The 26,039-nt window shown below is 37.3% G+C and overlaps 1 protein-coding gene across 12 annotated transcripts in view; it reads left to right on the forward strand.

Moving 5' to 3' along the window:
- RIC8B (RIC8 guanine nucleotide exchange factor B) overlaps window positions 1-26,039 on the forward strand; it is a 102,932-nt gene that overhangs the window by 21,020 nt on the left and 55,873 nt on the right. For all 12 annotated transcript variants that reach the window (XM_045062269.1, XM_045062267.1, XM_023257402.2 and 9 more), the window contains exon 3: window positions 19,800-20,408. In XM_045062269.1, the coding sequence (XP_044918204.1) occupies window positions 19,800-20,408 (609 nt within the window). The remainder of the gene's footprint in view (window positions 1-19,799; window positions 20,409-26,039) is intronic.

Raw genomic sequence — 26,039 nt, forward strand, 5'->3', positions numbered from 1 at the left:
CTGTCTCTTTCTCTGCCTTCAGGGATCATATTTGCAGGAAATTCACAGGGAACTCACAGTGTAGTAAAGGGCACCAAGTATCTTCCAGTATAGTGATTCCTTCTAACATATCTTGCACAAAGGGACATCACACTCTGAAATACTTTCAGTAATGGGAAGCTCACAGCAGCCACTCTGTTGTCAGATAGCTTTAATTAGAAAGCTTTTACGTGTATGAACTCCTTTAAGTCGGCTTTGGTTGATCCTCTTACCTTACCCATATCCCTCTCTGTCTCTACCTTTGTCCACTCTTTTGCTTGTCTTCCTACTTCCTTTCTGCCACTCCATCTCTATCATTTCCTCCCCCCCCCCTTTATTGCCTAACACTCATATTTATCAAAAAGCTTTCTCTGGCTGAATTCTCTGTAGTTTATTTCTTCAGTCTCTTAATATAACTTTAAATTGCTATACATTGAAATACACTTACATTCCTTATTCATTCATTTTACATGTTCAGTCTTCCTAATATTATAAATAACTTGAGTCATGTGCTTTTTAACTCCCCAACCCAAAATAGACTTCTTGTCACTTAGAATTTATTTCTCTTGAATAATTTGCATGTACTTGAATTTTAAGTTGGGAACATTCTGAGTTGTGTGCCTGTATGGGGGCTGAGCACACAAGTGCTAAGTAATGGGTACTATAGATTCCAAGTGAACATCATAGAATTGATAAAATTAATACATAATTGCAATGATATTTTTATAGCAGCAGCATTTTCCTTTTTCAAGTGGCTTTGCCATTAAAACACATACAAATAAAAATTTCCTAGCCGTATTGTGCCTATGTAGAGTATGCCTGTTAATGTTTCTTGATCTGTTTGTCCATCTGGCCATCTTTATGATGTAAGATGCATTAGCCTCTACTCTATCCCAAGCTAAAGATTTTTAAATATATAATCTCACTTAATATTTATAAGCCCTAAATGTTATTCCTATTTTTAGAGATGAGGAAATGAGACACAAGTGATTTCAAGAAATTTGCCCAAGATCACATAACCACAAGGGGCAAAGCTAGTGCTTAAAGCCAGGTGCTTTTCTCACTTCAATTGTACAGTCCTCAATAAGTAACATATAAAGTGAATTACATCTTACAATATGTTTTTTTCAGATGCTCTCTATATTAAATAATTAAAATAACCCTGTGACACAGGTATATTTCTATCTTACATATGAGGAAATTTAGCCTCAGATAGATTAAGAAAATTGCTCCAGATCCAGATTCAGAAAATAGTAGAGCTAGGGACTAGAGGGAATCTAAATAGTCTGTTCTGTGCTTTTCTTGCTGTGTCACTAGTGTCTTCTTGTGCCTTTGAGGATCCCTAAAATCTCACAACTGTTTCATTGGGACAGCTTAACTTCCCTCTTGTCCCTGTTCTCAGCTGTATTATTCTGCTCTGGCTGCTGTTAACAGAATGCCATAGACTGGTGGCTTAATCAGCAAAATTTATTTCTCACAGTTTTAGAGGCTAAGAAGTCCAAGATCAGGATGCCAGCAGATTTCATCCTGAGGCCTTTTCTCTTGCTTGTAAATGGCTGTCATCTCACTGTGTGCTCACATGATCTCTTTGTGCAGAGAGGGGTAGAGGGAAAGTGTGAGTGAGCTAGCTCTCCAGGGTCTCTTCTTTCAAAGGCACTAATCCCATTGGACTAGCGCCCCTCCCTAATGACCTCATCTAACCCTAATTACCTCCCCAAAGGCCCATTTCCAAATACCAACATATTGGTGGTTAGAGATTCAACATCTGAATTTAATGGGGACACAAACATCATGGTAAACATCAGCTTACCATCAGAGCCCCTGACTATCTTCTGTCACCTGGGACATTAGAGCTGGGAACTAGATTCAGAGATAGAGTAACTAGTACAGACTGAATAGTTGAGTGTTGTGGGGTAGATGGCATTGGAGACAAAGCAGGGAAATCCTAAAGAGACTATATAGGAAAGACTTGGATAAACTTTTAGGCAAAAAGGCAAAGGAGCTATAGAGATCTGTAGGACCTTGATCTGTATTAGCCACTAAGATACCAGGTATGTGTTGTAATAGTGTCCATCTTCCAGCCTTGTTAGTATACTGCGTGATCAAACTATAGCTTATGTTAAGAATTCACTAAAGGTTAATGAGATAATGAGCCCTTCTTTGGTAAATTATAATAAACAACAAATGATGATACTTCTGTATTTGCTGATATATTAACTTAAAATACTAAACTATATTTTAATAGGAGAAAAAGGCTTTCTGAAAAAAAAAAAAGACTCTTAAATAGTAAGAGAAGCAGAGTTGGCTGGTACTGTATTTGAAGAGAAATAAAAAGTTTTGACATGCCCATTTCTGCCCTCAGTTGAGAAAGGATGGGCAGCAGATTTTGTGAGTTTTCATTTGCACCTAAGCAGTCTTTGCTATCCCTTAATGAACTCCTGATGATGCAACACGTCTTTCTCAGGACTGCTAATTAGCAAACAAACTTGAGCCAAACTTACATAATTGTTGTTCATCTGCACTTTCTCTTCAATATTTTTGGCAAGATTACCATGGTATAGAACATAGCCAGAAGGATTGTCTTACTGAAAAATGTACATGTGGAGTAAGGTAAACTAGAGGTGAAATTTAGGAAGTGAGATAAACCTTATTCACAAGGACAGTATCCATTACATAAAAAGTGAGAAGTACCATCACTTCCCATACTACAAGCAGGGAAAAGAAACCCACAAGTATATAGAAATAATAGTAAGTTAAATATCATATAGACCCAGCTGCATGAGTATTCATTTAGAAAATTTAATCTTTATCTTTTTATAAAGAAATTCTAAATTTGACCTTCAGAATCCTTTCTCCAACCTTTACTAAAAACCCAGGTTAGAATTCTGGCAGTGAGTCAGTGATTGTTTAACATTTTGGTAAAATACAAATTTTTAATAGGTCTGTCTTGTAGAACTGACAACATTGTTCTGTTAATTATAGTAAGCTTATTTTAGAATTTAATACCTCTCTGTCTTTCTCTGTCTTGCATGCGCACGCGCGCGCACACACACACACACACACACACACACACACACGTGCTGTACAGAGAGGGCAAAAGTTTAGAACTATCAGATTTAGGTGGCTGACCTTCAAGTCCAGTTATGAACTAAAATTAGATCCCTGTGGAATATATATCTAGTGACATCCATCAGAGGAGAGAGTAGGCACAACCTTGAGAGGCCAGGGAAGTATCATTCAATGGATCCTGCCTTAGCTACAATATTCCTTTTATATCTTATTTTTTAATCTCAAAAATTCATGTGACTTTTTGTATTGTGAGTTTTAATGTATTTACTTTCATGTAGAAATTCTTCCCCACCCTGCCCCCACTAAATCTTTTAGTAAACCAGTGGTTAAAGAGGATGTACTAGGATTGCCCTGTGACTTTAAGTATCCCTGGCACTGTGCCACATCTCCCAGATGAATGTGTATAGTCTATTTTAAGAGCAGGGTCCTATCCCATCACTATAGAAGCACTGGTTGGAGCAAGAGCATAAATCAAACATGTGGCTAATGTTGTGGACATAATGGACAAAAAGTGTGGTGGGCAGGAGTCCATTCTTATTAAAGAGAAAGTAGTAGACTCTGAGAATAGGTATTCAGTTCCGTGAAAATAGAAGAACAGAAACATTAAATAATAATAAAAAAGTGATAATAAGTAGAACCATGTTTAAGGACTTAAGTCTGTTCATTTAAGGAGAAAAAAAAAAATCAGTCCTCAATAATTCCTTTCACAGGCCTAGCTTAACCCTGAATTGCTTTCAAAGTTGGAACACCCATTTTTGCTTTATTTCTTACACATCACCAGATGCCAGTAGAATGAAAAGAGAGTAGGACTGATAGGTAAGAATCTGAGTTTCCCATTCCAGCATTCTGTGCTATCTTAGGCAAATAATTTAGCCTCCCTGGGAGTCAGTTTTCATGTCTGTAAAATAAAAGAAATATTCCCAAGTCCTGAGTATATTATTAGATTTGGGTTTTTTTTTAATTTTTTTTTAATCTTTATTTATTTTTGAGACAGAGACAGAGTGTGAGTAGGGGAGGAACAGAGAGAGAGGGAGATACAAAATCCGAAGCAGGATCCAGGCCCTGAGCTGTCAGCACAGAGCCAGATGTGGGGCTCGAACTCATGAACTGTGAGATCATGACCCGAACTGAGGTCGGACGCTTAACTGACTGAGCCACCCAGGTGCCCCTATTAGGTATTATTTTTTAAAAGGATTCTGTGGTCAAACAAATAAAGGAAATAGCAGTTTTAAAAAATTAAACAGGTTTATTTTCCATAGTACATCTGAGAATCTTTAATACTTTAATAAGCTTTATAAGTTTCTCAGACTTACTCTCCCCAATATCTACTTTTATTTATAGCACCTTTTGCAACTGCTAGTGCTTGTTATTATTAAATAGTCACTATAGCCCTTTCTAACTCTTAATATTCTGATTCTGTAAATTACACTCATTTTGTTTGGCTCTTCAGCTGTTTTCTGGCCTGTAGTTATCATTGGGTTACTGCCACGTTGAACTCTGTGCCTGTGCTGTGTGTGTACCCTGCCCCTCTTTCCAGCTCAAACTGGAAAGTTATTGCATTTTCCTGTTTCTTATAAATAAAACAGACATTCGTGCATGTCTTTGGCAATGTTCACTTTCTCTGTTCACTATTGTTTCATTTTGATTTAATTATTCAATTATTGCCCCATTTTTATTCTAAATTAATATATAAATCTTTACTTGAATTTCCCAAATAATAGTAAAGACTTTTAAAAGTCTCAGCTCATTACATCCTTTTGATAAACCCTGATGTTGAAGAGAAAACTAGATGTCAAACCTACATATAGGCATATTATTTTAATCATAAAAATAAGCCTCCTTCAAGATAGTACTGTTGGCTGAGATCTTTAATTATAGGTCTTGTTCTTGGAAGTGTACAATTTTAGCTCTTACTATGTACCAACATCTTATTTACTAAAACAACACCATAATACATATTATCCCCATTTTAAACATAATGAAACTAAAGCTCAGAAAAATCAAGTAACTTCTTAGATCTCGCAGGTAAAAAATACAGCAAAGTGAAGACTGACTCTGGAAGTCATATTCTTTATTATAGCATGTAGCCTTTTACTAAAGTATATGGTAATGCATTGTAGTTATGATGTTAAATAACATTTATTGGGTATTTATTTTATCTGAGAACAGCGCATGCACACTATCTCATTTAATTCCCCCAACAACCCTATGAGTAGGTACCATCATACCCATGTTACAGATAAGGAAATTTAAAAACATGACCAATTTATTAAAAATCACACAAATAAGTGGTACCTAGGAATTAAGCCCAGAACTTTAATGGCCTATGTGGACATAAAACTCTGTGTTTAGCATATAGTGCTTTGAAGATGTTGCACTTCGTATATATGTTTGTAAGTACATATTCAACATATTTGACAGCATCTTTGTACCTGTGGAAGAAAAAGAAATATATCAGACAAATCCTGCCCGCCCAAAACTGATGAAAGAGATAAGAAGTCTCCATAAATATAATTCAAGGTCAGAGGTGTTAAGTGCTATAAAAGTGGTAGAGATAGAAGAGGTTACTTCTAAGCTTACAAAGATGACATTTGCCTTGAAGAAACAAATTATTTCGGAAGGTCAGGGTTTAAGAAGACATGCTATGTACAGGAAGTAACATGAGAAAAGGCACATATGTTCACATAGATAGTAGAGAGTAGGTTTCTCAGCCCAGATCAAGGATAATGTGACAGTAAATTGAGTGTGAGTTTTAGAAAGGTGGATATATGTTGGAGGAGGATCTGACCCCTTCTTAGATAATGAGTTTAGATGTATTTTATTTGAGGTGTCCACTGTGGGGCAATTAAAGAGAAATGTCTACCAAGCAGTATCATTCTCTTTTTGCTGCCCTGTCAACCAAGTTGTCCAAGTTAGAAATCTGAGACATTCCTTGTCTCCTCTTTCTTCTCCACCCTGATGACCACTCCACCAATCATCCAGTCAGTTCTACTTCCTTAAAATCTCTTAGCTTTCCTTTTTTTTTTTTTTTTTTTTTTAAGTCGGCTCAATGTCCAGTGTGGGGCTTGAACTCATGACCCCAAGATCAGGAGTCACATGCTGTACCAACTGAGCCAGCCAGATGCCCCTCACAGTCTCTTAGCTTTCTATTTCTCTGCTTAGTTCACATAACCATCATTTCTCATCTCATTAACTTTTTCTGGTTCTGTCCCATTTCTTGTGCATTCTCCATATTACCATCAGAATGATAATTTTTTTTTTAATATGAAATTTATTGTCAAATTGGTTTCCATACAACACCCAGTGCTCATCCCAAAAGGTGCCCTCCTCAATACCTATCACCCACCCTCCCCTCCCTCCCACCCCCCATCAACCCTCAGTTTGTTCTCAGTTTTAAGAGTCTCTTATTAACCTCTTTTTTTTTCTTCCCCTCCCCCATGGACTTCTGTTAAGTTTCTCAGGATCCACATAAGAGTGAAAACATATGGTGTCTGTCTTTCTCTGTATGACTTATTTCACTTAGCATAACACTCTCCAGTTCCATCCACGTTGCTACAAAAGGCCATATTTCATTCTTTCTCATTGCCATGTAGTATTCCATTGTGTGTATAAACCACAATTTCTTTATCCATTCATCAGTTGATGGCCATTTAGGCTCTTTCCATAATTTGGCTATTGTTGAGAGTGCTGCTACAAACATTGGGGTACAAAGCTTCTGCACAGCAAAGGAAATAATCAACAAAACTAAAAGGCAACCAATAGAATGGGAAAAGATATTTGCAAATGACATATCAGACAAAGGGCTAGTATCCAAAATCTATAAAGAGCTCACCAAACTCCACACCCGAAAAACAAATAATCCAGTGAAGAAATGGGCAGAAAACATGAATAGACACTTCTCTAAAGTAGACATCCAGATGGCCAACAGGCACATGAAAAGATGCTCAACATCATTCCTCATCAGGGAAATACAAATCAAAACCACACTCAGATATCACCTCACCCCAGTCAGAGTGGCTAAAATGAACAAATCGGGAGACTATAGATGCTGGAGAGGATGTAGAGAAATGGGAACCCTCTTGCACTGTTGGTGGGAATGCAAACTGGTGCAGCCACTCTGGAAAACAGTGTGGAGGTTCCTCAAAAAATTAAAAATAGACCTACCCTATGACCCAGCAATAGCACTGCTAGGAATTTACCCAAGGGATACAGGAGTGCTGATGCATAGGGGCCCTTGTACCCCAATGTTTATAGCAGAATGATAATTTCAAAGCACAATCTAATGTCATCCCCCTGCTTAATACCTTGTAATAAGTTCCCCATTTCCTTCTGGATTAATTCCAACTCTTTATTCTCTTCATCATACAGACATGGACTAGTATATCCTCTCTCTAAAAAAAAAGGAAAAGAAAAATAAACAACCTCTCTTTATCTTATAGTTGCTCTTATTACCATTCAATTTCTGTTTCTTTATAGTCACATCTTGAAAGGTATGTACGTCTGTCTGCACATTCTCATTTCCCAAATACTATGTAGAAACTGCTTTTATCAAGGTCACTGGTGATCTAGCATTGCCAAATCCTTACACTACTTGATCTTTCATCAGCATTGGAAACAGTTGACTACTCCCTCTATAAAATATTTTCTTTCCTGTATTGTCTTTCAGAGCACCACACTCCTAAATTTCCTCTTGCTTCTGGCTGTAACTCTTAATCTCTTTTATCAAGTTCTCCTCCTCCCAGCCTCTAAGTGGTGGCATTTTTCATGGCTCTATCATCTTCCTTCTATTTTCTATGTATTTTACTGTAGGCAATCTATTCCTGTAGCTCCAAGCACCTTTACTCATAGAGAAGATGTAGCCCTGATGGCTGCTTAGGGCTTCAGCCACATATTCAACTTTGTACTTGACATCTCTGTGGGCATTGCAAACTTAATGTGTCTATACATAATTTTCCCCAAAACCTGTTTGTCAAAAATACATATCAAATCCATCTACCTTTCTCTCTCTCTGCAGCTTCCATGCTAGTTGAAGCTGTATTTGTTCCCTTCCAATCCATTTTCCACACAGCAGCCAGTGTGGTTTTCTTTTGTTTTTTCTTCTTACGTTTATTTTTGAAAGAGAGAACGAGCTGGGGAGGGGCAGGGAGAGGGGGGGACAGAGGATCCCAAGCAGGCTCGGTGCTGACAGCAGAGAGACCTGATGTGGGGCTCGAACCCTCGAACGGTGAGATCATGACCGGAGCCAAAGTCTGACACCTAACTGACTGAGCCCCCCAGATGCCCCAGGCAGTGTGATTTTCTAAAAAGTTTTTATTGGGTTGTATGTCTCTGCTTAAACTCCTTTAGTGACTTCATAGCATTTAAAGTCTAATCTCCTTGTCATGGACTGTAAACCTCCACGTGGTCTGGTGCCAGGTTATTCTCCAGTTACATCTCAGAGCACTCTGCCACTAACATCACCCACCCTGGCTTTCAAGACTTTAAACACACCAGACTCTGTCTGCAGTGCTCTTTCTTTGCACATTTAGCACCTTCTCACCATCAGAAGTTGGCTTAAATATCACTTTAAAATGGATCCTTTCTCCAGTGATTTTCTATCATACCATCCTGTTCATTTCTCTTATAACACTTTAATTTTTTGTTTGTCTTCCCCATTAGACTGTCATCCCCATAACACATAACAGAATAATGTTTGTTTTGTTCACCACCGTACACCTCTCACATTACACAGTGCCTTGAATATAGTAGGCATTCAAGTATTGTTAAATGAGTGGAAATTGAATGTGTACTTTTCACATCTCACCTTAGATGTTACTTCCTTAAGAACTCTTTCCCTGAGTTGGTCTGTATCCCTCCCATAAGTTGGATTAGGTGCCTTAGATTTGTATTACCATAGTTTTTTACACTTAAATCAGTGATTCTCACTGGGAAGTGATTTTATTCCCCAAGAGACATTTGGCAGTTTCTGGAGACACTTTATATATATATATATATATGTGTGTGTGTGTGTGTGTGTGTGTGTGTGTGTGTGTGTGTGTGTGTGTGTATACATATATATATACATATATATACATATATATGTGTGTGTATGTGTGTGCATATATATATATACATATGTATATATATACACACATACGTATGTGTGTATATATATATATACACATACGTATGTGTATATATATATATATATGTATATATATATATATATATAAAATTGTCAAATTGGCTTTCATACAACACCCAATGCTCATCCCAACAAGTGTCCTCCTCATTGCCCGTCACCCACTTTTCCCTCTCCCCTATTCCCCATCAACCCTCAGTTTGTTCTCTGTATTTAAGAGTCTTTTATGGTTTGCCTCCCTCCCTCTCTGTTTATAACTTTTCTTTTTCTCCCTTCCCTTCCCCCATGGTCTTCTGTTAAGTTTCTCAAGATCCACATATGAGTGAAAACTTATGGTATCTGTCTTTCTCTGCCTGACTTATTTCACTCAGCATAATACCCTCCAGTTCCGTCCATGTTGCTGCAAATGGCAGGATTTCATTCTTTCTGATTGCCAAGTAGTATTCCATTGTATATATAAACCACATCTTCTTTATCCATTCATCAGTTGATGGACATTTAGGCCCTTTCCATATTTTGGCTATTGTTGAAAGCACCGCTATAAACATTGGGGTACAAGTACCCCTATGCATCAGCACTCCTGTGTCCCTTGGGTAAATTTCTAGCAGTGCTATTGCTGGGTCATAGGGTAGATCTATTTTTAATTTTTTGAGGAACCTCCACACTGTTTTCCAGAGTGGCTGCACCAGTTTGCATTCCCACCAACAGTGCAAGAGGGTTCCTGTTTCTCCACATCCTTGCCAGCATCTGTAGTCGTGGAGACACTTTTGATTGCTGTATTAGGTAGTGGTAGTGAGGGGGTGTTACTGGTATCTAGTGTGTGGGAGCCAATGATGCTATTAAATTTCTTATACATATCCTGAGAGAATTATGTAGTCCAAAATGTCAGTAGTGCTAAGGCTGAAAACTTCTGGCTTAGACCTATCAGAGCACTTATCACACTAATCCATGGCTTGTATTTCTTTGTAAATGCTCCCCCATTCAATTTTAATTTGCTTAGAAGCTTGCTATTGGCTACCCAGTACCAAGGATTTTACCTTGGATTTATTAGATACTTGGTGTCTTCTTGAATGAATGAATGAATGAATGAATGAATAGGTAAACAAATGAATATATAAACCAGCCATAGCACAACTAGGCTAACTTGGACCAACTTTTAGTATTAGTTATAGAGAGTAGTTGCTTCGTCATTTAGGTGAAATATAACTTTTGTTACTTATGGAATGCTGGCATAAGAGGTTCTGTATGAGATCTTGATGAGACATTGTATTTCAAAGGTGCATTTTATTTAAATTTAAAGCTAACCTGATGCAACAAAGGGACCCCAAGATAGAAGTGGTTTGAGGAATATTGGTGTTTTATTACCTTTTCAAGTGATAGTTCTGAGGTGATCCGATCTGGTTAGGTAGGTGAATAACTCTGCTCTGTAAATTTATTCAGTTGCCCTGTTTTCCTTCTGAGTTTGCAAGTCATGCTTCACTATCTCAGCATTGTCCTAGCATATACTGGGCTGCCACTTCCAAGTTCTGGGCTACAGAATAGGACAAGAAAGTAGAGAAAGAATGCTCACTGTCTTAAAGACCCAAACCCAGAAATGGCTTGCAACGTGTTCACATACATTCCATTGGCAAGAGCTGAGTCATATGGTCATATGGCCTCAGAGCAGGTGAGGAATGTGTCATAGGTAGGCACTCGTGGGTCTTGCCACACTTCTGTTACTATATCTGAAGGGGAGAATGGATTTTGGTGGACACTGATAATAGTTTTTCAATATGGTGTTCAGGAATTAAACTAAATCTTAGATAAGCATGTTTATGAGACAGTCCCTCATTACCATGGGATCTGAGTTAGTTTTACTACTTTCATTATATAGTTCAAGAAAATTTATACAGTATAAAATGCATTCTCTAGAACAGTGCTCCTTAAATTACTTATGGTGAAGGGCCAAGGTTTTTGTTTGTTTGTTAATTTTTCCCTAATTTGCAGTAGACCAGTGCTTCCATAAAATACAATAAAAATGAAACATTAAAAGAGATAACCACATCCTTTAATAGTCACAGCAAAGTCGGATTACTATAAATGTTTCTAAATGCAAACTCAATTTTTTTATACCTATTTTCAGTTTGTGTACCTATCTCAATGCAGGCCAGTAACAGTTTGTGAACTGGCACCAATCTGTAGACACATTTGAGTAGCACTTATATGTCGGGTTGCCAGAGTATAGGAAACTATTATGTCTGTATGTTTTTTTTAATTTTTTAAATGTTTATTTATTCTTGAGAGAGAGAGAGACAGAGTGTGAGTTAGGGAGGGGCAAAGAGAGGAGACAATCCAAAGTGGGCTCCGGGCTCTGAGTTGTCAGCACAGAGCCCAATGTGGGGCTCAAACTCACAAACTGTGAGATCATGACCTGAGCTGAAGTTGGATGCTTGACTGACTGAGCCACTCAGGTACCCCCTATTATGTCTGTATTTTAAGCAAAGACTCTTTTTTATGTATAAAATTTGACTTTTAATTTCTTAATATTTTTAGAAATCACCTTTTAAAACAGTATATAAATCATGATAGATCATTTGAATGTTCATCTATGCTTTATAGCATGTTCTGCTTACTTCATAACAAAAGCCAAAGCTGATCTTAGTTTTACAGATTCATAGTGAAGAGCTTACCATCCTGGAGCTGGAAGAAGGTTGCCTTAGAAACTCTTAATGCATGATATAGATGAAGAAAGAGGCCAAATAGAGTGACATACTCAAGATCATATTTTTAATAAATGAGAGAACGCTGTGGTACAATCATTGACATGAAGTGGAAATCACATTGGAGTTAGATAATCTGGATTAAGTCCTGGCCTTCTACTTCTTAGTTAAGTGTCCTTAGACAATAGTTTAGGTAAGTGTTTAGTGATCATTTCTTACATTGAAGAACATATATAAGAAGTTTTTTGTACACTTACAAAACCACCCATTATGAAACCACTCCTTTTGATGCTAATAAGTCCACTGCTTTTTCTGGATTCTGCTATATTTCATGGTAGAGGCTTACTGAGAACAGAAGTCATTTAATATAACTGCATCTATTTAAAATTATTTATCTAAGGATTCTGTAGCAATGTGTAAAAATGCTGATAATTAAATTAAAAATTAAAAAGTCAGGACACAAAATATATACACGTTATGATTGTAATTCTGTGTTAAAGTAATATGCATATGTTACTGATAATCAAGTAGATTGACTAAGAATAAATACTTCTGTCTCCTGCATTATAAAATATACCCGCTAGGGGTGCCTGGGTGGCTCAGTCAGTTAAATGTCCAAGTCTTAATTTCAGCTCAGGTCATCATCACACAGTTGTGAGCCCTGCATCAGGCTCCATGCTGGGCATGGCCCCTACCCAGCTTGTGCTCGCTCACTTTCTCAAAAAGAAAATAAAAAATTATACACACACACATTAGCTGGTGTAATTATGACTGTTTTTCTATTTTCTTTAATAGTTTGGTGCATTTTACATTTTCTTTTTTTTCCCTTTTTTTTTTTTTTTAACATTTATTTATTTTTGAGAGACAGAGCATGACCAGGGGAGGAGCAGAGAGAGAGGGAGACACAAAATCCAAAGCAGGCTCTAGGCTCTGAGCTGTCAGCACAGAGCCCGATGTAGGGTTTGAACCCACGAACCATGAGATCATAATCTGAGCTGAAGTTAGACACTTAACCAACTGAGCCATCCAGGCTCCCTGGTGCATTTTACATTTTAAAGAACATATATATTTAAGTTATTTAACCTCTTCAGAAAAAAAGAACTTCATATGAAGACATCTAAGTTCTGCTCATATAAAGAGACATTTTTACCCAATGAGACAAACCATCTTACTAGTCCAATCACACGAATAGCCTTTACTACTTCTCTTTCCTTCTTAGAAAGGAGAAGTGTCCAGACAACATTAATAGACTTCTACTAATCCTTTAGATTTGAAGAACTTTATCTAGTCAGTTTATATTTTGGGTGCTAACTTGTGTGCTAGTTGCTCTACTGAGGGCTACAAGGATTATGAAGAATATGAATAATAATAATCACCATTTACAGAGTACTTATTATGTCCCAGAGTCTATTTCACAATAGCCCTATGAGATATAGATGATACTATTCCCTTTTTACACATGAGACAGTGAGGCTCAAAGAAGTTAAACAGCATGTCTGAATTACACAGCAGCAAAGCCTAGTAATATACCCAACTCTAATTCAGAAACCGCTACAATTTATATATTCTTCTGTCTTGAAAAAAAAAAAGTGTCCTTTCTGCCATCAGAGAGCTTTTAGTAGTAACAGGAAGAATGTACAGAGCACCAAATGATAGCTATAAGTTATGGTTTGGGTATTCCTTGGAGAGAAAGAATGTTGGGAGCTGAAGTGGTTAGGAGAAATTTTATATCAAAAGTGAATATTAGGGGCACCTGGGTGGCTCTGTCAGTTAAGCATGAATTCTTTATTTCTGCTTCGGTCATGATCTGACAGTTCGGTTCGTGAGATCAAGCCCCAGGGTGGGCTCTGTGCTGACAGTGTGGAGCCTGCTCCATATTCTTTCCCTCTCTCTCTCTGCCCCTCTCCCTGCTCATGTGTGTGCACGCTCTCTCTCTCTCTCACTTTCTCTCTCTCTCTCTCTCTCTCTCTCACTTTCTCTCTCTTTCTCTCTCTCACTCAAAATAAATATTTTTCTTAAAAGTGAATTCTGAGGTTAGCTTTGAAGAATGGTTAAAACTTGAATAGTCAAAGAGGAAGAAGAACTGATGCATGTAGAGGGGAAGCAGTAAGAAAGCAGAAGAGCTCAGTGTGAGATAATTTGGATAGGAATATAGCTAAAGAGGAGGGTTTGATAGAAGCACAGTATGAAAGAGAAGCCTGAAAAAGTAGGTTGGAGATCTTAAATGCTAAACTGAGAACTCTGAGATTTTATTTTATAATAATATATAAACCTATACTGAACACTTACACATTCTAGGCACTATTCTAAGAGCTATACATGTGGGATATCATTTAGCTCTTACAGTAAATGAGGCCCAGAGAGGCCAAGTAAGTTGCCACAGTCACACTGTTAGAAGATGGTAGAAGAGCCAAGGTTTGAATACAAGGAGTTTAAATCCAGAACCTTTGCCTTCATCACAGTACTGCTGTGGTTCTAGAGTCCATGGTAAGTTGAACAAGTTTCAAGCCCAGGACCATTGACCTTAAACAAGTAATATATTTCACATGTGGAGTAGTGTTTTTTTTTTTAATTTATTTTATTTATTTTTTCAATATATGAGGTTTATTGTCAAATTTGTTTCCATACAACATCCAGTGCTCATCCCAAAAGGTGCCCTCCTCAATACCCATCACCCATCCTCCCCTCCCTCCCACCCCCCATCAACCCTCAGTTTGTTCTCAGTTTTTTAAGAGTAGTTTTTAATATTTAAGATAAGAAAGGTAATGTGACCAGACAGTGACACCCTGTTCATCTTGAGGATAATCAAAGAGAAGTTAAGGTTATTTGTATTAATGGCTTTCAACTCAGCCTGCTTTTCTAAGCTTATCTGGTCCATTGCTCTCACTTAACCCCAGTCCTCTAACATCCAAGTTGTGTCAGTCCATTGTTAACCATAGTTCAGTGGTTCACAGAGTGTAGCTTCTGAATTGGCAGCAGCAACTAGGAACTTGTTAAAAGTCCCAATTTTGGAACCTCACTCAAGACCAACTGAATCAGAAGCTCTGAGGGTGAAGTATAACAATGTATTTTAACAATCCCTTTAGCTGATTATGATCCATGATGAAGTTTGACAACCACTGCTGTAGTAGACTCTGGGATTTCAGTTCAGGAGAAAATTACTAAAATTTTTTGGCGGTACTGATAGTAACATTGGGGAACTATTTGGGATCTTACTCTTGAGTGCCTGCTCCTGCGTCCACAGTGTAACTTTATGGAAATAGCCATGGCTTGCTAAGCTAGTAAGCATTTTAAAAGGGCTTTTTCTCAGACTCTTTGATTCTTAGTAATATTTTGTAAGCATACCTCAACTTTGCTTTCTGACTTTCGTTCATTACAGAGAACCCAAACTCTAAGTGAAAGTTGTTAAATCAGAAAATATTTCCATTAATTTTGATAGAAAAAAAATGTGTTTTGTAATTAAGGTACCAAAATAATTTGAGATTGAAAAATATATATCAGTTGAACAATGAAAACAATTTTGAAAGTAAATAAAATAGTAAATAAAAATAGTCTACACCTAACCTCTAATGTAATGACAGTTTACTGTACCTGCAAAAAGAGGAAGAGAAGACTTGATAGTAAGTGGTGGCTGGTGGAGGAGGAATACAAAGGAGTCATTCTTTGGAAGATGCTGGAGAGTCAGGTGGTAGTAGTTTTAAGGTTAGAAATTTGTGGTTATCTTGCACTTAAAAATAGGTATAGCACACCTGATCCAGCCACAGGGCTACAGAAAACATGGCCTATTCTCTAGGAGCCTAGAGAAGGAGTGAGATGCTCCAATAACTTACTCTATACAAAAGCAAAAACTAAGATCTTGTTGGAAGCACAAATATCAAAAGAGGGAGTGACTAGGGAAGCTTATAGACCCCTCAGTCTTCAAACTAAAGCTGAGAAAAAGAGGGGGCTCCTGACTAGAGGGCACGGTAGCATGTCCTTTCATGCCACAGAAGGAACAGCAGGGAAGGAGCTCAAGACAGATGTCAAGGGACTGGGAGTCATTTTGGAGCACTTGAGAAAAAGCAGGGAGTGTCTGTGACAGAGCAGTAGGAAAAGGATCACTAGGCTCATTCCAGATAATGTCCCGTGGGCATCAAGGGGCTATATAAAGTGTTTGAAGAGAGCAGAGCATGTTTTAGGAAGCATAAAATCAAGTGAAAAAAAATAGTCACAGCATAGAAAAATACTGTTTGGGCAAAATAAAGGTGAAATACAAGAGCATCTTTGAAACACAGAAGGAGTGCATGCACTCAACAGATGGAGAAAGTGTAAAGAATGCTCCCTCTTCAATTCTCTAGCTTGGTGTACATATGCAAGGCAAAATTTTTCTTTTTTTTTTCTTTTTTTTTTAATGTTTATTTATTTTGAGAGAGAGAGCATGAGTGGGGAAGGGTGGAGAGAGAGAGGGAGACACAAAATCGGAAGCAGGCTCCAGGCTCTGAGCTGTCAGCACAGAGCCCGACATGGGGCTCTAACTCACAGGCTGAGAGATCATGACCTGAGCCAAAGTCAGATGCTTAACCAACTGAGCCATCCATGTGCCCCCAAAGCAAAACTTTTCTGATTCATCCAAATATACCTGATTTATTAATTTGGTCTTCATAATATTCTCTGAATAGAAATGATTATATTGAGTACAGCAATAGGTGTGTTTATAAAAATATCACTTTTGTTGTATTTTGGGTAGGTCTTTGATTTTATTTTTTGAATTATAGTAAAAAAAAAAGGCAGAGAAGAAAGAGTCATGATCCAAAAAAGTGGCTTGATTTTCAAGATACATTATGATTATAATAAAAAGCCACCTAACAGTCATTATGTGAGGCATGTCTATAATGAGAAATGGCATATTTAAGAACAAGTATAACCAAAAACTGTGCTTTAAAATTAGAACTCTTGTCTTTGGTTGCCAGTTGATCTCCAGGAAACCTGTAAATGAAGTCGTTTTTTGTTTTTTTTTTTTTTAATGTTTGTTTATTTTTGAAAGAGCATGAACGGGAGAGGGGCAAGGAGAGAGGGTGACAGGATTCAAAGAGGGCTCTGCTGACTGCAGAGAGCCTGATGCAGGGCTCAGATTCACAAACCATGAGATCATGAGCTGAGCTGAAGTCAGACTGACTCAGTCAGACTGACTGAGCTACTCAGGTGCCCCAGAAGTAGTTTTTAACTATAAATTTTGTAGGCTTTCTAATTTCTTTCATGTAGCCTTTTTATGTCCCAGTGTTTTAGTCCATTTGGTCTATAGCCTTGTCTCTTCCTATTTGTATTCATACTTTGTTCTTTTTCTTTCTTGAGTCTGAAGATAGAGCAAGAATGGAATCATATTGTCTATAGATTTGGGGGGGATTTTTTTGTTGCTGTTGTTATTTTTGGTTTAGAAAGTTAGGAGGTAAAGATGTTTATTTTACTAGATATGTAGAACTCCAAATTCACATATATAATATAATACCTTATTTATTACGTGTTTCTTAAACAGGAATGTAGATGAGTTCTCTCTTGAATAAAGTTATGTGGGTGCAAAGATTATCTGACTTCACCCCCAGAAATATACCACATAGGAAACAGTATGTAGAATTGGTTTTGTTTTGTTTTGTTTTGTTTTGTTTTTTATCTTGGATATGAAAGATCAGAAATTAGAGAAAAATTGCCTTGTTTTTTGTATTTTTATAATGGGCACATTACACTTATCCCCACTGCCCAAACTTATGTTCATTTTTAAAACAAAATGCTTTGGGGTGCCTAGATGTCTCAGTCCATTGGCTAAGCATCTGATTCTTGGTTTCGGCTCAGATCATGATCTCACGGTTCATAAATTTGAGCCCTACATCAGGCTCTGTGCTGATAGCACAGAGCCTGCTTGGGATTCTTTCTCTCCCTCTCTCTCTGCCCCTCCCCTGCTCACTCACTCTCTCAAAATAAATAAATAAACTTCAAAAAAGTTTTTTAAGTGCTTTAATGATGATAGTAAGACATTAAATGAAAGTCCTTTCTAGTCATCAGGGATGGCAGGTAGAATTGACATTATTATCAAATTTTTTTCAGCTTGTCAAGTTAATTTCCTTCCCACCTCCATCTAGAGAAAATAGTACAGTTGACCCTTGAACAACGTGGGGGTTATGGGCGCCAACCCACTGCACAGTCAAAAAAAATTCTGTGTATATGGGGCACCTGGGTGGCTCAGTTGGTGAAGCGTCCGAGCTCAGTTCGGGGTCATGATCTCACGGCTTGTGGGTTTGAGCCCCACGTCGGACTTTGTGCTGACAGCTCAGAGCCTAGAGCCTGCTTTGGATTCTGTGTCTCCCTCTCTCTCTGCCCCTCCCTGTTTGTGTTCTGTCTCTCAAAAATAAATAAATGTTAAAAAAACCTTTTTTTTTAATTCTGTGTATAATTTCTGACTCTCCAGAAATTTAACTTACTAAGAGCCTACTGTTGACCAGAAGCCTTACAAATAACATCAACAGTCGATTAACGCATATTTTGTATGTTGTATATTATTGGATTTATACTTTTACAATAAAGTAAGCCAGAGAAAAGTGTTAAAATCACAAGGAAGAGAAAATACATTTATAGTACTATACTGTATTTATTGAAAAAGATCCATGTATAAGTGGACCTGTGCAGTTCAGATCCATGTTGTTCAAGGGTCAACTGTACATTTAAAGTTGACGTTGCCATAGCTGTACTACTAGGATGTACCTGAGAAGGTACACACAGCTTGGGATTCCTGCCAAGATCATAATGCTTGACCCATGAATAGCCTCTTTTTAAAGAGTTAAAGTCTGATGCTAGGTTAATACAAACTTTGTAAAATCTTACATCAGTCCTAGTTGGTGCTGTTGTTTTTATAAAATGCAACAGGTACAGAAATGGTCAGTAGTAAAATAGTTATACCTACTTGTTCCACATATAAGACATGAGCTTGAGAGACCCAGACCTGCAGTTTATGGAGAAGAAAGCTAGACATTGAATTTTGAGAGATGAACAGTGGTTCTTAAATTTAGCAATGACAGGAATAATTATTTTTCAAAAAATGCAAGATAGATAATATGTACTTTGGGTCCATCAGCTATGATTCAGACTAATTGCCTTCTATCCTGGTATTATATGTAGTCTGATGTTAAAAATCTGTTGAGAACAAAGCTATATAAAACTTGACCGATTCACTCTGGCCCTGTACAACTAATTCAGTCTCTCTAGACTTCAATTTCCATATCTGTAAGTGAAAGAAGTGCAGCAAATATAAGTTCTCTTTCTTTTTTTTTTTTTAATTTTTTTTTTTGAATGTTTATTTTTGAGAGAGGGAGAGAGAGACAGAGACAGAGCACAAGTGGGGGAGGGACAGAGAGAGAAGGAGACACAGAATCCGAAGCAGGCTCCAGGCTCTGAGCCGTCAGCACAGAGCCCGACGCGGGGCTCGAACTCACCAGCCGTTGAGATCATGACCTGAGCCGAAGCCACCCAGGTGCCCCTAAGGTCTTTCACTTCTAAAATTCTGTGACTTAAAAAATTAAAAATTGAGGCGCCTGGTGGCTCAGTCGGTTGAGCGTCCGACTTCGCCTCAGGTCATGATCTCAACAGCTGGTGAGTTCGAGCCCCGTGTCGGGCTCTGTGCTGACGGCTCAGAGCCTGGAGCCTGCTTCGGATTCTGTGTCTCCTTCTCTCTCTGCCCCTCCCCCACTTGTGCTCTGTCTCTCTGTCTCTCAAAAATAAATAAATGTAAAAAAAAAAATGTTTTTTTAAGTAAAAATCTTTTCTAGCCAGAACCTGACTGCTATTACATACATTGGTAGAGAAGTATTCTGTTTTAAATCATTTAAGCCAAATAATGACTTTTCATACTCATTCTTGTTTTTCAGAAACTCTGTGAAGGTATATTTAAAGTCCTTGTAAAGGACATCCCAACAACATGTCAAGTGTCTTGCCTGGAAGTTCTCCGCATTCTCTCCAGAGACAAAAAGGTTTTAGTTCCTGTAACAACCAAGGAAAATATGCAGATACTGCTGCGACTAGCCAAGCTAAATGAGTCGGATGATTCTTTGGAGAAGGTGTCCGAGTTCCCAGTTATTGTGGAGTCATTAAAATGTCTGTGTAACATAGTGTTCAACAGTCAGATGGCACAGCAGCTCAGCCTGGAACTTAACCTTGCTGCAAAGCTCTGTAACCTCCTGAGAAAGTGCAAGGACCGAAAGTTTATCAGTGACATTAAATGCTTTGACTTGCGCTTGCTCTTCCTCCTGTCACTTTTGCACACCGACATCAGGTCACAATTGCGCTATGAGCTTCAGGGACTAGCGCTGCTAACCCAGATCTTGGAAAGTGCCTTTAGCATCAAGTGGACCGATGAGTATGAATCGGCCATAGACCGTAATGGACCTCCTCTCTCACCTCAGGAGACAGACTGTGCCATCGAGGCCCTCAAAGCTCTCTTCAATGTGACAGTAGACAGTTGGAAGGCACATAAAGAGGTAAGGTTGAGAAGAATATTCTTATCTACCTATTATTTAATTGGTCCGGGGCATCCCTAGAGCTGCCTGTAAGGTTTTAGTTGACATTTGTGTAACACTTACTAGAAAAATAGGATGAAAATGAAAAAACAAATATTTTATTTTATTTGTTTTTTATAGATTTAAAAAAATTTAATTCCAATATAGTTAATACGGATTATTATTTTGTAAGATGCCAAATATAGTTCCTTTTCTGAGTTGTACCATCACATGTCTTTTTTTTTAATGCCTTTTTGAGGAATAAGGTTTAAATGATAATATTTGAAGGGAAATAAAACAATGTGGTTCATAAAGTTACAGGCATTTATGATGACTGCCATCTTAAAGAAAAGATAAGATAATCAGGCCAGTTAAAACTGATCAATCAGAATTGATGTCTGCTCAGTAGAGTAAAAGATGCTGTATCACCTATCATCCCAGTCTCCTAGAGTGTTATAGTATTAGATAACTATCAGAAATGTAGGACTACAACTAGATATCCAGGCTGGTACACAGTCCTAGAAAACAAATGTAATTACACTAATGTGTGAGAAAGGTTTTTTTCTAGACTAAGATCCTTTTCTGTGGCTTGGACCATACAGCAGCCCAAAAGTGAGGCAGATTTGATAGTTTATGTCTAAGTACCCACAAGAACAATATGCTAAACAAGAAAGTTAGTTTAAGGAAGAAGACAATTGTAAATGAAGTAGACAAACTTTTTTCCTTGCTTCTAGAATCTCAACATTTCACGTTTACCCTATTTAACCTTAAATAATGAGTGAAATTGAGCCCCTGCTTTAAAAAGAAAGAAAAGAAAAGAAGAAAGAAATGCAGTATGTTGGTGCCAGAGCAAATTATCTTTTCTGACAATTGACTTTAGGACCTAGGGCTAACATTTTGCTGTGTCCATTTGAAACAGTTCTCACCATGAATACCGATCTGTTTTTGCCAGCAACCTACTTTGAGAAGATTATCTCAGTGCAGTGCTATAGTGGGAGAATGCAGGCATCTGAGTTTTAAAGTGCAAATAGGTCTATATTTTGAAACCAAATATTTGAAGATCAGTCCTAACAGCTGTTTTAGATGACTGTAGTATGGTCAGTTTTTCCGGAGACTTGGCAGGAAAACGTGGAAAGCCCACATGCTCCATTTATGCTTTGAAACCAAATATTTGGAAGTATTTAAAATATTATGTCTCTATGCTTATTTGGTACCTTCTATGGTTATTTTTCTTACACTGTTTGTTTTGGTGTTTTTAAGTTCTCCATTTAGTTGCAAGAGCTCTTCTGAGACTGTTGGTTTTTCATTGTTGGGAGCCCCTGTTATTTAAATTGTGCCCAAAATAGTAGTTCACACTGTTCAGATTCCCAACAAAAGGGTGTATAAGTCAATGACTGCTTATCAGTATATGTATGGAATGACATGTAACATGTATCAGTAAATTGAGATTAGCCCTCATGAGTGTGCTTCAGTTAGAAGCAATAGTGGGGCTGGAAGAAGCCTTAGAAGATTTTGAAGCAGCAAATACTCATTCTGTGGCATAGAAAGTTTATTTTCCGAAAGATACATGAGAAAGGATCAGTAGTCCTGAAGCAGGCTTCTCAGCAGATGAAGGGCTTCTTGTGAGTTGTGGTTCAGTAGATGAAGCCGTTATAAAATGTGCCCAGTTAATGTTAGTCTGGGCTATTACTGAAGTTATCAGAAATTTAAACAGTAGTGAAAGTAGGATCTTGCCAACCCATTTAGGCAGGAGTGTGGGAAAGGTTATTTTTAAACCAGTTGAATCTCTGTGGGTCTCCAAATTCAAATTTTAGCAAACATTTAGTCAATCATTCAGTTAGTCAATAAATATTTATGGCCAGTTACAGGGTATCATGCTGGCATGTGTAATATGTTGGCAAATAATAGACCTAGTCTCTGCCTTCAGTTTTGTTGGTGAGACAGGTAGTAAGTAAACAAATATATAATTCAAATTGTGTTAAGTGCTAGGAGAGAAACAGTGCATTCATGATTGAAAATACTTAGCACAGAGAAGACCATGAAGGTGCCTCCTGAGATAGGAAGACTGAGAATGATAAAGCTGTTTGAAGATTGGGGAGATGGATGTTTCCCTGAAATCAGAACATAGAGTACCTTTTAGGGAGGTACCCACAACTTAGCATAAAGAGAGTCTATAATAAAGTTGCAGAGAAACTTGCCAATAAGAGTCCATTTACTTAGATTTTTTTAAAAGTTTATTTATTTATTTTGAGAGATATGTGGGGGAGGGGCAGAGAGAGAGGGAGAGAGAATCCCAAGCAGACTCTGCACTGTCAGTATAGAGCCTGACACGAGGCTTGATCTGTGAGGTCGTGACCTGAGCTGAGATCAAGAGTTGGACACTTAACCGACTGAGCAACCCAGGTGCCCCCATTTACTTGCATTTTAATAATTCCTTGATTGTCAGATGCATGGCATCTTTCTCCAATTGAGCAAGCACCTAAAGAATTGTTAGTACTTTAAATACCAACTGAAATAAAGGGATAATAAAAACTTACTTCTTACAGAAGAATCCAATTTTAAAATACAGTGTTAAAAATAACATATTATTTTCTTTTAATCAAAATGTATGCTCATTGTAGTAGATCTAGAGGAAAATTGCATATGAGCAATAAGTACAAATCACCTATAAGCTTACCACTCAAAGATAAACATTGTTTGTGTTTTAACGTATATCTTTCTAACTATTCTTCATTGTAGAATATATAAATATAAACATGTATAATTTCTTTTTACAAAAATGCAGTAATTTTATAATCTTTTTTTCCTCAGTAAATGTTCTTGAAGAGTAGTAGTTTTTAAAATGTTCCCTGAAGCCATAAAGTTCCTAGGGGTAGCCTCTGGTGATGAGTGGACAGTGTTCCAGGTTCCCCACCCTCACTTTCAAAAGAGTATCTTTGATTGTTGCTGTTGTTTTTTTCTATTTAAATTTAGGTTGAAGGGCACCTGGGTGGCACAGTTGGTTGAGCACTCAGGTCATGATCCCAGGGTTGTGAGATCAAGCCCCGCGCTCAGTGTGGAGCCTGCTTAGGATTCTCTCTCTCTCTCTCTCTCTTTCTCTCTTTCTCCCTTTCTCCCTCTCTCTCTCTCTCCTTCCCTCTGCTCCTCTTCCCCACTCGTGCTGTCTCTCTCTCTCTCTCTCTCTCTCTCTAAATAAAATGAAAAAAATTAAAAACAATTTTTTAAAATAAATTTAGGTTATAACTGGATATCATTTGGGGATAAAAAGAGTTCTGCAACCAAAAAATAATGTACCAGTTTATTTTCCTGTTAAAGATTGATAAATCCTTATGAAGTAATACCCTTCATAAGTAATTTTATATTTAATAGGTATATTAAATATTATACTTGAGTATTCCTTCATAAGGATTTATCAACCTTTAACAAATTCCCTATGTGTAGGCATTTAGATTGTTTGCAGTTGTTTACTATTGTAAATAGTAACACCGTGAATTTTCTTATTGTAAAATTTTGTAGATAAATTCCTAAAATTGTTGGGTCAAAGGATTTTTTTTTTAAAACCCTAAGGGTTGTTAATATGTATTGTCAAATTGACCTTCAGAAGATTAGTGCTAGTTAATACCTTTCCAAACCCTGGGGATTGCACCTTTAAAGATCTTTATGACCACAGCTCAACCGTTAGAGAAAATACAGATGTTTGGTTTTGGTTTTAACTGTTTTAGTAGGTATTTCTATCACTGTTCACTTACAATTCATTAAAAACAGAAAATTAATGACTAGGTTTTTCTTGAGGTTTAGCAGATTAGTGCCATTTGTTCATTTTAGGTTCATGTGTTAAATTCCTGCCTGCCTGCCTGCTGATACCATCAGGAATCCGAAGATTCCTTTCTATTCAGTAGTTGGCCTTATTTCCACACGGTGTCCATCTGTCTTCCTCACTTCCTTCCTCTTTCCCTCCCTTTCTCATTCTCTCCCTTTCCTAAAGATAGTATGTTTAAGAGGTCAAAAGACTCCTTTAGCAGGACCTGAAGTCAGTTCTAGAAAAGTTAAATGAAATGGTCTTGTCTTCCTCCTGTTTTAACATTTTTGCTAAATCTCTTTGTTGGAGGAAAGCATGTTATTCTGGAAATCCCTTACTTAGCACACTTTCCCTCGGCACTGCTTCCCAGGTCATCAGTGCAATGTAATGAGAAAACATAAGGACCAACAAACATGTTAGAGCCAGACACCCAAGTGCAAGCAGGGAAGTAGTACCACTATCTGTGTAGTCAAAGGATGTATTAGAGTGACAGAAAACAGTGAATGTCCATAGAAGTTAATTGGGAATGTCACACTGTCATAGAAGAGGTTAGTTCCATGATTATTTAAGAGACTTTAAAGGAAATATGGGAAAAGGACATAATATTAATTTAAAAAGCTTCAAGCTGTGTCATGCTTGTTTGTTTGTTTGTTTTGGTTTTTTGTTTTTTTTTTTTTGTTTTTTTTTTTGCTGAATCATTTTTGAGTAGGCATTGAGTGCCCAGTATGTGCCAAATTCTATGTTGGGTATACAAGATGCAAGATGAAGAAATCATCACTGCCTTCAAAGAACTAAAGGATTAACAGGAAAATCAGACACATAAACACAGATAAATATACGACTGTTTGTTACATACTATTCTTCTCTATATTTTCTATATGTTTAAAAACAGGAAAGAATCACCTCAGTAATGCAGAGATGTTTCAAATGCCATATGTTCTAGATCTTTGAGGGTATGTCTGACCTCCCTGGGATAGTCTTTCTGCTAGCAACATACCCAGTACAGAGTAGACTTTCAGCAAGTTTTTGTTTAATGAAAAAATGTGATATACAGAAATACATAGGAGAAAAAGCCCAAAGTTAGCAGGGAGGGAGGAAAAATACATGGTACCTTTTAAATTTTCAAAGCTTTTAGAAAATTCTCTAGGAGCCTAAAACATTTAATAACATTATTTACAGCAGTAATTTCTAGCCTTTTTAGAGTTAACACTATCTATTTTATAACATTTATATCTCCCCTTGCAAATTAATTCGAAAAAGCATTGGTTATTTTATGCCCATCACCATGTTAGATGCAAAAGATGCAGAGGTAAAATACATAAATCTTTAACTGTAAAGAGATAGAGATTTTTAAATATACACAGTTTAGTAGGACAAATAACCATGGTAGAGGTAAGCAAAAGGAATAGGGTAAAACATAGGGTAAAATGCTACCTGAGATACAGCTGTATTTCTAGGTAAGCATGCATACATTTGTATGTGTGCATGTGTGTATGTGTGTGTCTGTGTCTGAGTGTCTGTTTCACTTTTTATAGGATTGAAATTAAATTTTCACAGGACAGGTTTCCTAAGCCTTCTTGAAGAAATTAGAACTATCCTGGGGTAACAATACCAAATCAGGACTGGTTGGTGAGCAGTATTCTCCCTTCAGACTTTCTCAGGCATTGTTTACATCAGTTGACACTTTGAATGAAAAGATGTGAGGAAACTGACACCTTTACCAAATAAAAGTGAGATCTTCCACAGTTTGCACAGAAGGAAAAAGCAACAGGACCGTAGTAGAATCTGTAATTAAGAAGTGAAGCCTGTATAGA

The sequence above is a fragment of the Felis catus genome, chromosome B4 (assembly GCF_018350175.1).
Source record: "Felis catus isolate Fca126 chromosome B4, F.catus_Fca126_mat1.0, whole genome shotgun sequence".
Classification (NCBI taxonomy): domain Eukaryota; kingdom Metazoa; phylum Chordata; class Mammalia; order Carnivora; family Felidae; genus Felis; species Felis catus.